Source organism: Ovis canadensis, chromosome 3, assembly GCF_042477335.2.
Source record: "Ovis canadensis isolate MfBH-ARS-UI-01 breed Bighorn chromosome 3, ARS-UI_OviCan_v2, whole genome shotgun sequence".
Lineage (NCBI taxonomy): Eukaryota > Metazoa > Chordata > Mammalia > Artiodactyla > Bovidae > Ovis > Ovis canadensis.
In genome coordinates this window covers 95,442,111-95,454,526 of record NC_091247.1, presented here as the reverse complement: position 1 = coordinate 95,454,526, position 12,416 = coordinate 95,442,111, and the positions used below count along the sequence as shown (strand labels likewise).

Below are 12,416 nucleotides of genomic sequence, written 5' to 3'. Positions count from 1 at the left end.
TGGGGGGCTTCAAACACTCACTTGGTCCCACGCTCTTGTTCTGAAGGGAGGAAACTGAGGCCCAGAGAAGGTACAAGGCTTGACCAGGGTCCTTTAGGACCAGTGCTCAGACTGCTAATCCTGGATCCCGACAGCCTCCTGCTCAAGAACTCAGGAAGCGGTGGTTCAGCCCCTGAGGAAAAGCCTCCTCGTTCTGTAGCCTGGTCCTGGGGATCCACACGGGACCTCAGAGGAGCCCTGCTCTTAGACCTGAGAAACATTTGCACAGCAGATATAGACGAGACGAGGGACGGATCCAAACTGGGGAGCTGGAGCTCCCATCGCCTGCCGTCACCTGCTCTGTCCTGTGCATTTTGGCACCATCCACGTGACTGTTGCCTGCTTGTCAAGCCATCCTCCACAAAGCATTCCTGTAAAGGCCTGTCACCATTCATGTTTTATTGAGAACAGTGGGCAGGTGGGGAGGAGGGGGTGCTGGCTGCTCTGAAGAATTACGAACCCAATAGGCTAGTCGGGCAGATTCCACCTGATCACAATCCACGAAAGGGCCCGTGGGACGGCACCTGGCCTCCCTGGGATCCCTCAGCAGGGGCATCCGGCAGGCCCCTCAGGGAAGGTGAGCAGAAAAGAATTGCGGGCGACAGGTTACAATTTCCACAGCTTCCAACCCAAGAGCAAGGGGTGGTGCTAATCTGGGGAGGAGGACAGTCAGAGCTAATCTTCAGTATCCAGCCCAGCTCTTCTAGGTTTCTGGAAGACTTGTGTTCCTCTGTGGGGATCCTAAAGATGGAGATTCAGACTAGGAGAGCCCCTCAGTGATGAAAGTTCTAGAAGACTCTAGAACATCCTCAGTTAGGGAGCTGAGACCTTTCACCCCCCAGGTCTCAGCCATGCTGCTAGAGTCCTAAATGGAGGAGGGTAAGAGGAGGGGTGGTGGTCCCCCCCTACCCCTCCCAAGGGAGGCAGAGACCTCTTCCAGACCCTGTGAGGCTGGCCACTGTACCAGGGCCTAGAGGCAAGGCACAAGCACAGAGATTCTGGGGGAGGGGCTAATCTCTACTCCCCTGATGTCTAAGGGTGGGTGAGGTGGGGAGAGGGGGGAATCCCCATGGTTCAGGGTTCCCCACAGAGCACCTCAGAGAAGGTGCAGTGGGGCCCAGTTCCCCACTCCTGCCTCTCCAGGCTGTGCCAGTGGCCAGGCTGCAACAGTGGGAGGTAGGGAAGCCGGTAAGGGCATCTTGGCCCCTCTCTCCTTCAGTGGAGTCAGGCTGTTCTCGGGTTGCCGCTTTGTTACTGCCCCCCCTCCCCACATACTGAGTTGAGAGGGCTGAAGCCTCAAGCGGATGAGTAAGTGGGGCCATGGGGAAGAACAGTTAGGCCCTGGCCTTGGTTCCAGCCACTTGCATCCAAACCTCAGGGGGAAGCCAGTTCTGAGCGGCTCAGCGACAGCGCAGAGCCTGAGCCGCGCAGCAGCAGTATCGAGGCTTGAGGTCCGGCGCGGGGAGAGGGCCTAGGGTCCAGCCTGTCTCACTCTCCGGCAGAAGGAGTGCTGAAATGGGGGGAAGCGGGCGGCAGGAGTGGGCTGTTCCTTCTAGGCCTCTGCTCTGGGGAAAGGCCCAGCACTTCCGAGCAGGGTGACATCACACATCAGTCATCTCATCCCCCAGCTCGGCATCTTCCGGCTCTCCTTCCTCCTCCTCTTCCTCCTCCTCCTCCTCAGAGGTCATGTTGGGCTCATCGGCCTCTGCCAGACATTTAGGGCAGGAACAGACGAACAGATAGTTCTCCCTGCAGAGGGCGAGGGCACATGATGGTGAGGGCACAGTCAGGCAGCCACTGAATGGAGGATCCCAGAGCCCCGCTGCCCACCGCAGCCCCCGCTGGCACCTGAGGATCTTGTGGCGGCTGTGGCGGCTGCGCTCCCGCTGGCAGCAGTCTAAGTAGCTGATGCAGATTTCCTAAGGGGCACGAGAGAGGCGGGCTGATGGTCTTCTAACAGGTGGGATGTGGGCCTCCCCAACCTCTGCCCCGTGTCCAACCAATGCCTCGTCCCCAGGAGCCTGAGCTGCCCTTCAGCGAAAGGGCAGGCCACCCCAATCCATCCCCTTGTGCTCAGAGCAGGGAGGGGACTGTGAGGCTTTGACAGTCTGAACTCGGGGCTATGGTTGGGCCTCAGGCCATGGCCAAGGTCTGTCTGTGGCTGGGGCAGAGGTTATCTTGCTGTGAAGCTACTTGCCCTGAAAGAAGTTTCAAGCAGGCTCTAACAGTCAGGACCCCAAACCACATTAGCAACCCATAGTCCAAGCCACAAAGGGCCATTTCCTGTTTGCTTAGAAGCTGCAGATTCCTTGATCAAAAAGTAGCTGGAGACAAGAACTCCGCCACACGGTGCTCTTTCAAACAATGCTAAGGCTTTCTGGAGTTGTTTTTTGAAGTGAGGTGCGGTCAGAGCACACTCACAGGCAAGACTAAGGTCCTGCAGCATGAGGGGATTCAACCCAACAGCCTGAACCTGGGGCTGGAGCCACTGCTGCTCCTGATTCCTGGAGAGAACTGGCCAGGCCTCCTGCCCACCCGCCCCCACAGCTACTTGCCCCCTCACCTCTCCTGGCTTAATATCCTCCAGGGCGGTGACATGCAAAAGGAAGTTGTTTTCTGGGAAGGAGGTCTCCGCATTGGGGACACAGCTGTGGTTGCCTGGGTCATGAGAGGCGGGTAATGAGGATTGTTGACTAAGAAAAATAACAGCCTTAACTGTGCAGAGCCCTGGGCCCCGGCTTTCCTTGTTCTCTGATCCCTGCTAGGGCTGTGCAGGTCCTGGGGTCCCGGTGTCCCGTCTCCCTGTCCAGCGCTCTTTCTTGAAGAGCACAGGTCCAGATGTGCTCCCCCATCACTGCCCTGCCCCACCTGCCATGCCTGGCCCTGCTCTTCTCCTCACTGGTCCCCTCGAGCCTCAGCTGTTCCCAGTGTCTCACAAAGGGAGGGACAGGGCTGTGAAAGGGATGCCCGTGCCTGAAACTTAACTCAGGCCTGTCTGAGCAGTAACAGCTGGGAGCCTAGTTTGGGAAAGGTAGTGTCCCCAGAGCCTGGGAGGAGAGGTTTGCAGTGAGGAGAGCAGAGGGTGGGAGGCTGGGACCTGGAAAAACAGTCCGAACTGGCTCTTCCCTCCATCAGGCACTGATGAGACTGCCTTCCAGCCTGAGCTCCTCCCGGGTTCTTAGGACACTCAGGACTCAGGGCAGTGGTGGGGCAAGACCCAGGGTTCCCTCTGGAAGAATCAGAGCTCTGTGCCCTGCCTTAGCATCGGGCTTAGCCCACTGGAAAGCACAAGCAGTCCAATAAATGAATGAAAAAATGATATGGGAGACTAAGCGGAAATCCTCAAGCTCAGCCCTAATCCCACTCCCAGACTCAACTCTACCAGAAGGGACCAACAGAGGTGAACTGCAGCATGAGGCTGCGCCTTCTCAATGCCGGGACTCACAGCAGCTCTGCAGCACAAAGAGGCCAGATCCTTCACAGTTAAGAAACTCGCCGGTTGCTGTAAGACAGTAGAATGCAGATGGTATTATGTCCAAGTCATAGGTAGGAAAAGGAAACTAGGCTTATAAGGACAGGCATGGCTCCACTGTCTTGCCACCCAGTCACTACCATTTACCTGACAATGCTTCTCTGAGGCACAAGCTTGCTTTCCTATACATGATACCAACGTATAATCCGCACTCCCCACCCCCCGCACAAGGCCTCTGCATGGACCGCAGGGCCATTTCTCGTGTATGCCCTGAAGACAGGCATGAAACGTCACACAGGGATTACCTTCCCCAACCTTGAACTCAGAGCTCCCTGGGGGAAGACTGTGTCCACCAACTGACTGATGGGGGCTTCCGAAGTCGGGTGAGGCCAAGGCTCCATCTCACCAACCTGCCTCGATGTCCTTGTACAGCTGGTCAATGAAGGCATCCAGCTGCTCACGGTCCTGAGGCTTCAGCTCCAGAGCATCACAGGCATGGACCCACTGGCTCAGGGAGCTGGGGGTCCCAGGCAGCCGTGGTTGGAGAGGAGAAAGACCCAGCTCACAGGGCTCTCCACCTCCAAGCAAGTTAAGTCCATTTCTTTCTCCAGAGAGGGGGTGGGGGTGGGGTGGGTAGGTGTGTCCTTTCCCAACAGACTAAGTGTTCCCAAGAAAGACTCGGTCTGTCTGACCCTCGCCCCTGAGTTTAGTCCAGCATTCTGGCCAGAGTCGCAACCTGCCCCACCCTAGTCTTGAAAGGAGCTGGGCTACTTTTCTCAATCTCCCACCCCAGCCCTGAGGGACAAGTCCAAGAGCTCTGGAACATTCTCTCCTAACCTGGTCCCAATTCCTTGGCCATTGGTCCCAACAAGAGCAAAGAGAGACCGGAATCCATCCGGAGTGAACCACTGTGGGAGAAAGGAGAAGGGCACTCAGTGGGCAGCCACTTGCTCTTCTTCCTGATACAACTCTGTTGAGGAAGCTGGCTGTGAGTCAGTCCCACCCCAGCTCCGTAAGACTCGCTTAGCTGTTCCAGGCAGAGATACTGCCCTGGCTGCTACCAGAGGGCTGGAGTGACTGGGAGGCCACTGGTCCCGCGTTCCTGCACTCACCTGGCTGAGTGCTTCTTCATAAAGCGCCTCTGTGAAGAGTCTCCGCAGTAGCTCCAGCTGACCCTGGGTTAGGGAAAGCAGGGAGAGGCCTGCAGCCCTGGGGTTTCCCCTTAGCACCCAGGCAGGGCCCAGAAGACCATGTAAGGGCAGGAAAAGGGGGAGCTCTAAAGACTGAGCTTTCCCTGGGGGCAAAGGAAAGCCATGGAGTCCTGATCTCCAAAGAGCCTTGGCAGTCTGCTGGCCTTTTCCAACCCAGGGTAGCAAACCCCAAATTCCTATTTTCTAGCACTTATACCAGCACCACCCTCCAGAGCAGCTTGACGCTCCCCTCCTTTCCCCAAATTCAGTGCAGGAAGACCTGCCCCAAAAGCCCTTTTACACCTGCCTCTACCTTCAGGCAGCTCCTGCACAGAAGTCTGCTCTCCTCAGGGAGAATGTGTAACTTTGATCTGAAGCAAGTGCTCAGTACATGGACAACTAGAAGTCTGTTTCACCCCACTTCCTAACCTGCAGACCCCGCCAACCCTCCATTTTTCATTACACTTGATTTGCCCACTGCTATCTGATCATGGGGTCCTGCCTCCCATATCAGGGCACCCAGCCCCTCCATCCTTGGTCATCACCCCACTTTGCAATTTTAAGTCCACATTAGGTTATGAAGTTAAACAGCAGCAGAAATACAAGTCTCTGAATAGATTTTTGGACCCAGGCACAAACTTCTTCCTGTGACTGGGAAGGGAGCAAGTGTGAAGCTTCCTCCAGGCAGCCATAGACAGCCCAGGCTACTAGCAGGGGTGGGAGGGTCATGGGGGGAGACCAACCTTGAATTTGTCCCCTAGGAGTTTATGGACAATTTCCTCCTCCTCATTAGCAGTTTTATTACAGAACTGGGAGAAGAGCCTGATCCAACGATCCTTATCCTTAGCCTGTAGTGAACAAATACACTTCAAGGTCAGGTTGATACATGCCGCGCATGCATGTGCGCAGATGGACTCACGGACACCCTCTTCTTTACTGTCATTCCCGCCCTTGTGGGAAGTTGGCTGTCATTCCAAAGCCCCAGCCCTCAGAGAAACACCATCACACATTAGATTCTAGGTAGACTCTTCCCCCCAGCCCTGCCCACATCCAGCCATCTCCCCAGCTGCTGCCAAGCTAGCCAATTCACGACACTTGGGAAAACAGAATGAGGCTGAGGAACAACACTATTAGATAAGGGGTCGGAGTAGCTTCTCTTGCTGTACCTAAAGAGCTACGATCCTGAAAAGGTGATGCTTATAAATGGCATGCATGAACTGCTGCTGCACAGGAAGTCATCTCAAAGATCACAGGCAAGATAAGCCCCCCTCTCCCTGCCAGATTTATGGTTAGCCACTCCTAAGGTTTACACGGCAAGCAGCTCTTCTTTGAGAGGCCCAGAAAGAACTCTGTATCAAAGCCAGTCTTAAAGTAAGAAGGAAACTGAGGCCAAGGGTTGAATGAGGCCAGAATCAGCTTCCTCCGGAAAATCAGGTGGGCTCACCTGTTTCACTGTGGCCACCATCCGGGCCATCAACATGATGCTTGCAGTCTCAGGCGGGTAGTGAACACTCCTGGGGAGAAAGAAAAAGGTTTGGCCTAGAAATTCCCTTCCCAGTAGCCGAATTCAGGAAAGCCTGGTCTGACTGCTACAGAGAATCCTTCCTACCAATCCCATTCATAACCAAAGAGGGAAAGCTACTGGCAAGGACGTGGGCAGGATTTTATATCTCTATGGGCTTAATGAGGCTCTTTCTGGGAGTGTGTAAAATGCTGAGGATGGTGGGGCTGGCAGCTCAGACTTAAGGCAGGGGGAATAGGTGAAATGATCTCTGTTTAGCCCGAAGAATGGAGGAAAAATCCAGGGAGTGGTAACTTAAGAAAAATGGCTGCATCTGCTGAGCGCCGTGAAGACAGGCAAGGAGGGAAGGATAAAGCAGAGAAGAGAGGAAATGCTACCTACCTCCAGGCCTCCTGCAGCTTATTGAGAGGATGCGCGGGGTCATCCTGGGAGGGGCCTGGGCACAGGATCTGATGGTATTGCTCAGCTGCGGCCAGTCGACATTCTGCACTGCAGTATGTCACCTGTCGGGGGAGGCGGAGGTCAGCACCCGAGGGTCTGGCCTGGGGTGAGGCACAGACTCCTGTGTGGCCTCACCTCCTCTAACTTCACTCCTCCCACAAACAGCCCCAGAGCAGCAGTCAGTGGCATTATGGTATTATGAGACCAGGAAGTACTCAGTGCTCTGGGGGCATGTGAGAGGGGCACCTGCCCCAGGCTTTAAAACCGTGGGAAGAAGAGACTGCTTCTCAGGGACAGGGAGGGGCCCTGCCAGGCTCCAAGGAAGAGGGCAAGCTCCCAACAAGCCTGTTTTCTGGACAGTGGGACTGGAACCGGGTGGACGAAACTGGAATAGTAACCAAGCCTTTTCAGTGTCTCCCCTCCACCGGGGGCCCTGAGGGCCATGACCAGGTCCGTCCTCACTCCCGCCTCCCCAGAGAGGACTTCAGCTTGGCCCCAGGGCTGCTCACCTGGCAATGGGGACAGCTCTGGTGCAGGTCTTGGCGCGCAGTGCACAGCTCGGGGTGAGGCAGAACCTGGCCTGGGTTCCCGGTCAGTCTCTGGGCGTTTTCCTCTGCCTTCTCCAGTGACCGAAGACAGTGGTCACAGGCTGGGGGAGAGAGCCAGACACGACAGTGTGTCTAAGAGCAAGGGCTGCGTTTGCCCTTTCACAGCAATATCTGCAGAGCTAGGACAGCACCTGGCTCATAGACGTTTTAAGGGGTGAGTAAACAAATGACTATGTTAAAGAATGGAATGAATGAATCAATTTCACATGCACTCAAAGATAGATGATACCTTCTTCCCTCTCTGGAGTCCCCACCCCGCCTAGCAGACTCTCCTTGCTTCTCCATGGGACTTAGTCTATGGGGCTCTCCACCCCTCCCCCAAACTGGGCTTTCCCCACATTCTAGAGCTGATTGACCCTCCTCTCACAGATTTTTCTCTAGCCCAAGGAAAGGGTGAAAAAGGCAAGTGGCTGGCAAAGCTAAGAGCATGCTGTTTGTTTCTGACCCCTAATGCAGCCTTTTTTGACCAGGGATATGTGCTCTCTTTTTGGTGGGGGCTCCACTTTGGCATAGAGCCCTTCAGGATGGCGCTGCGTCCACCTGAGTGACAGGCCTCCTCCAGGGTACCCTTTGGAAGAGCTTCTTTGCTACAGGCTCACAGCCCCAGACGGCCTGAGATTAGACAGGGACATGGTTCTCAGGCACAGTTCTCCAAGAGAAGATGTGCCTTCCCTCCCGACACTGGGAGTCCCAGAGACTGTCAGGGACATCCGTGCTCTCCTCCAGGCGCCAAGGCTGCTGGGGACAGCAGCCTTCAGAGTGGGCGAGATGAGCTCACCTCGGTAGCGATAAAGTGCATTCCAGAGAAACTGCGCAGCCACCAGGGGCCGTTCTACGAATATGGTCTCCCCTTTCCGGATCAACTGTGTGGCAAACAGCCCCTTTCCCTAAAAGGGCAGAGAAGGAATAGGATGGCCATAAGAAGAGGCAGAGGACAGAGCTTGAAGGGCTCCTCCCTCCACGTGCTTCCCTCTTGGCAGAGGCCTCTGCCTCAGGAGGGTCAGTCCTGGAGCGTCGTCAGCCCCCTTCATAACCACGTCCTCCGGAAATGCAGTCTGTCCTACACTCAGCAGCACACCTTCCAGCCCGTCCAGGGCACAGGGCCTGGGATAGGAAGACAGCCACCACGTCAACCATTTTGGACTACACAGAAGAGTGTTTTTAGCATGGCCAGAGGTTCATAGCAGGCTGGAGCCTCCAGTACTAGCACGTGGTACAGGGCCGCCTTCTGAGTCCCCACGTGCCCCTGCAGGATCCTGGTCATGATGCTGCTCCTTGGGGTTGCAGAGAAATCCTACACTGTGGGAGGGGGAGGCCTAGTTTGCGGGAGAATGTGTCCTACTTCCCGGGTCAGCTCGGTACGCACAGTACCTAGCACAGTACCTGGTGCCCAACAAGCTCTCAGGTGCTGCACTGAAAGGAATGACTGACCCTAGCACCAGTCCTAAGCCTAGCTTGCTGTGAAGCATTGAGCAGACTGCCTTTCTCCATCTGTCTACCACGTGAAAAGCGAGCACTATAATAGTATCTGCCAATAGTTTCCAGGATGTAATGACACAGCACAGGTGAAGGAGCCCCATGCGCGCCACACTACTCAAAATGAGGTGATGGACTGGCAGCATGGGGATCGCCCGGGAGACGTTAGAAACGCACCACCTCAGGCCCCACTCCAGACCCGCCACATCAGAACCTGCATTGTGATTCACACGCACGTTAATGAGAAGTCCTGGTCTAAAGCACTGCAGACACCATGTATGGGATGAAAGATGAGAAAACAACTGTTGAATTGCCTTCTCTCAAATGTGCTTCCCTGGTGGCTCAGATGGTAAAGCGTCTGCTTACAATGTGGGAGACCCAGGTTCGATGCCTGGGTCAGGAAGATCTTCTGGAGAAGGAAATAGCAACCCACTCCAGTACTCTTGCCTGGAAAATCCCATGGACAGAGGAGCATGGTAGGCCACAGTCCTTGGGGTCGCAAAGCGTTGGACACAACTGAGTGACTTCACTTCACTTCAAATGTAAAAAGGGACTCAGGCGGCAGTTTAGAACCCAGGCAGTTACTGGCCCAGCTGGGCACTTTTGCCCACTCTACACTTAGAGGACTGGTGCCCCTGCCAATTGCCCCAGTAGTGCCAGTGAACTGTCACAAAAAGGGAGAGAAAGAAAATAACTGAGCCAGCAGTGAAATGTCCTCTCATGTGGCCTCCTGGGTAGCTCCCCGATTCCTTTGAACACTGGCACTTCGGCTAGTCAGGGGCACCTCCCCGAATCAGAGCAGCAGGCTGTGTAGACCTGGACAGGCCCATGAACCACAAATCTCAGCCCTGTGAATAACTCTGGGAGCTCCAACAGCACACTCGGGCAGCTGGAACAAAACTGTTGACAAAGCCATGGATGCAGCTTGGCTCTTTCTAGAAGCCCACCTCCACGGTGAGTAACCCCTGCGACCCCCGACCTAACAAAATGAAAACCTGGCCTTCCTCTGTGGGACGCAAAGATACTAGGAACAGGGACCCACGTTACTTCTGATAGTCATCAATCTTGATATTGGATAAGCACTAATCTCTTTCTCCCTCTTTCTGGAGGACCAAATGGAGGAAATATTTAGTAATCAATGCAAAGGGAAGAATCAGAGCTGTTCCTCTATGAAACTACACATCCCCAAAACATATGAAGTGTTTCAAGAAAAAAAAAGCTCTAATTCATATTACCAAGAAGCCCAGAGAGAAAGGAATCTGAACCTGAATGTAAAGGGTACAAACTATGCAAAGTTATTTGCAATTTGAAAAGTAAGCTTCTTGTTTTTTTTTAAAGCTTGTATAATAAAGATTTAAGACTCTAGTAAATAAATTCTTTATTAAATTGTTTTCTAGAAAAATATCAATTGCCACAACTGAATTCAACAGGAAGGAAGCCAAGACAGGCTAACAAGCAACACCAACACCTGCCTGATGTGCACTAGTACAGCATCTTGGTTGACATTTATCATATTTGATTAGGTTTCTGTTCTGACCAGTCATATCCCTGGCAGAGCAATTGGCAAAATTTTGAAAATCATTCTTGCCAATATCCATAGAGGCAACATAGAAAGTGGTCAAAAACCACCCCCACGTGAGGCCCCCAGTCTATATGTTTCCATAAATCAGCTCTCTCGAACCAAATAAGTAATTCTTATGCTATTTAAACTATTCAATACAGAGGGAAAAAAATGGAAAGTTTCTCTATTTTACAAAACAAACAAAAAGCCAAGTATAACTCTGATGTGGTAACCTGAGGAAGATACCATAAAGGAAAAAGAAAAATCACAAACCAATCCCACTTGATGAATACATTTGCAAAAAGGATAAGCCATCTCGTCACCAAGTTTGGGTACATGATTCTTCTGCAGCTGTGGGCATAGATAGACAGGGAAGCCAGCTTTTTCTTCCAGAGCTGGGGTTTTGATGGAAAGCTAGAACAGGACAACTGGGCAAGGAGAGTGGCTGAACTGACGTAGAGGGAAGAAGTTTAAAAAAAAAAAGGAGGTTCAGAGACGTGAGCAAAGTGAAAGTAAAGGTGACTATCTCTGCTTGCTAGGAGAGACAGAACTGAAACACCATCAAACTGTGAGCCAAAAAGAGCACTGCAGGCCTTAGGGTGGAGATGGAGTTGTGGGCAGTGAGGAGCCCAAGGACACGGGGGAGCTGATTTACCACGTTAAGAGGGGAATGCTCCAGATGCCTCTGGAGTGGGAAGAGGACAACGGAAGGTTTGGGGAACTGTGTGAATACCATGATGCTGAGAGCAGGAGCCAGATGACTAGAAGGCTGACATCCAGGGCAAGGAGCAAGAATACACACTGCCACTACAAATGATAAATTATTCAACCCCACTAGTAAAGAAATACAAATGAGAACAAAGCAGTATTATTTTGCACATATCAACTAATAAAGATAACCAAGAAAGAAAACACTTAGTGCTGGTGAGAAGAAAAGGATGTGTGCACAGACAATGAGCTTCACCATCTTTGACCTCAGGGATGGAAAACAAGATACAGTATAAGGATCCATAAATGAACAGTTGTTGAGTGAAGAGTGGTCCTCCCATGAAAGACTATTACTCAACTCTTAAAAATTAATACCTAAAAGGATTATTGATACTGAAATACATACTGCTGCATCAGAAAGCAGCCTAAAAATATAACTTTAAGATGCACATATTTGCACAAATACAAGTTTGAGTGTTTTACTTTTCCTTTCCTTACATGCACTTTCGATTTTTTTCTACACTGAACTTTAAAACACGATAGTAAAACACAAAATGTCGTCCTCTTGATTTAAACTCTTCAATGTTACCACGGGCTTCAGTCCAAATTCCTTAGCACTCCAAGACCCTTTGTGATGTGTCCTGGCCTCTCTCCACAAACCCCCCCCCCCCCCCCCCAAATCTCACTCAAAGTTCCTTGATGGCCCACGCTTTTTAGTACCGCAGCTCCCGCTGCCCGGCACATCCCGCCCAACAGCTCCCAGGATCCAGCAGCAATATCCCCCGGCCTGGCGCTCGAAAGGCCCGGTTCTAAGGGAGGAAGGGGCGCGCACGAAGACTCCGCGGGCCCCAGCCCACCGCATGATGGCCCTCAGAGCCTGCACCCGGGGACCGACACGGAGACCCCTGGCAGCGAGCCGGAGCCAGACAGCAGTGTCCGAGCGGCAGAGGAGCCTCTAGGCTGCAGATATGGTGTCCCGCGGGGCTGTCTCCAAGGCCGGGCTGGGTGGGGGACCCCGGCACTGTTCGCCGCGGCCTCACCTTGGCGCTGCTCACGAACCGGACTTCCACGGCGACCCGGGCCGGGCCCGCCACGCCCACGCAGAAGGAGAACACGTCGCACATGGAGGCCGCCATCTTGGGCGTACCTCCGCCTTCTGACCCTTGACCCAGCCTCGACCCGGGAGGCCCCGCCCCCTAAGGCCCCGCCCCTAGCGTGCGTGTCCGTGAGGCTGTGCGGGTTAACGCGCGGGTTTGAGCTATGTGCGTGTAGGTCGAGTGGTTAGTTGACTGGGTGTAGCTGGCCTGCCTTTGTGCTTTTACATCTGTGCAGTTTTGCCTCTATCTTCGTGGCCAGTACCAGAGTGTGCGTGTCTGTGTCTGAATTCGTGTTTGTGTCT

The 12,416-nt window shown here is 53.4% G+C and overlaps 1 protein-coding gene across 1 annotated transcript; it reads right to left on the bottom strand.

Annotated features, from left to right (window-relative positions):
• Positions 1–418: 418 nt before the first annotated feature.
• SMYD5 (SMYD family member 5) lies at positions 419–12,192 on the bottom strand. The gene is made up of 13 exons (XM_069580502.1): positions 12,058–12,192; positions 8,051–8,159; positions 7,174–7,313; positions 6,605–6,726; positions 6,146–6,215; positions 5,445–5,549; positions 4,624–4,686; positions 4,349–4,419; positions 3,922–4,028; positions 3,485–3,541; positions 2,603–2,697; positions 1,888–1,958; positions 419–1,788 (listed from the first exon to the last, which is right to left on the bottom strand). Exons 1-13 carry the CDS (start codon positions 12,151–12,153, stop codon positions 1,641–1,643), a joined length of 1,254 nt encoding a protein of 417 aa, XP_069436603.1. The 5' UTR covers positions 12,154–12,192; the 3' UTR covers positions 419–1,640.
• Between the last annotated feature and the right edge of the window lie 224 nt (positions 12,193–12,416).

Bases quoted from the DNA above. Each gene is read 5' to 3' on its own strand.
- SMYD5 (XM_069580502.1), bottom strand. From the start codon at position 12,153: ATGGCGGCCTCCATGTGCGACGTGTTCTCCTTCTGCGTGGGCGTGGCG. The intron at 7,314-8,050 runs GTGAGCTCATCT...TCTCTCCCCCAG, and splicing joins TGCACTTTATCGCTACCGAG to CCTGTGACCACTGTCTTCGG. The intron at 4,029-4,348 runs GTTAGGAGAGAA...TGGGACCCCCAG, and splicing joins GGCCAAGGAATTGGGACCAG to CTCCCTGAGCCAGTGGGTCC.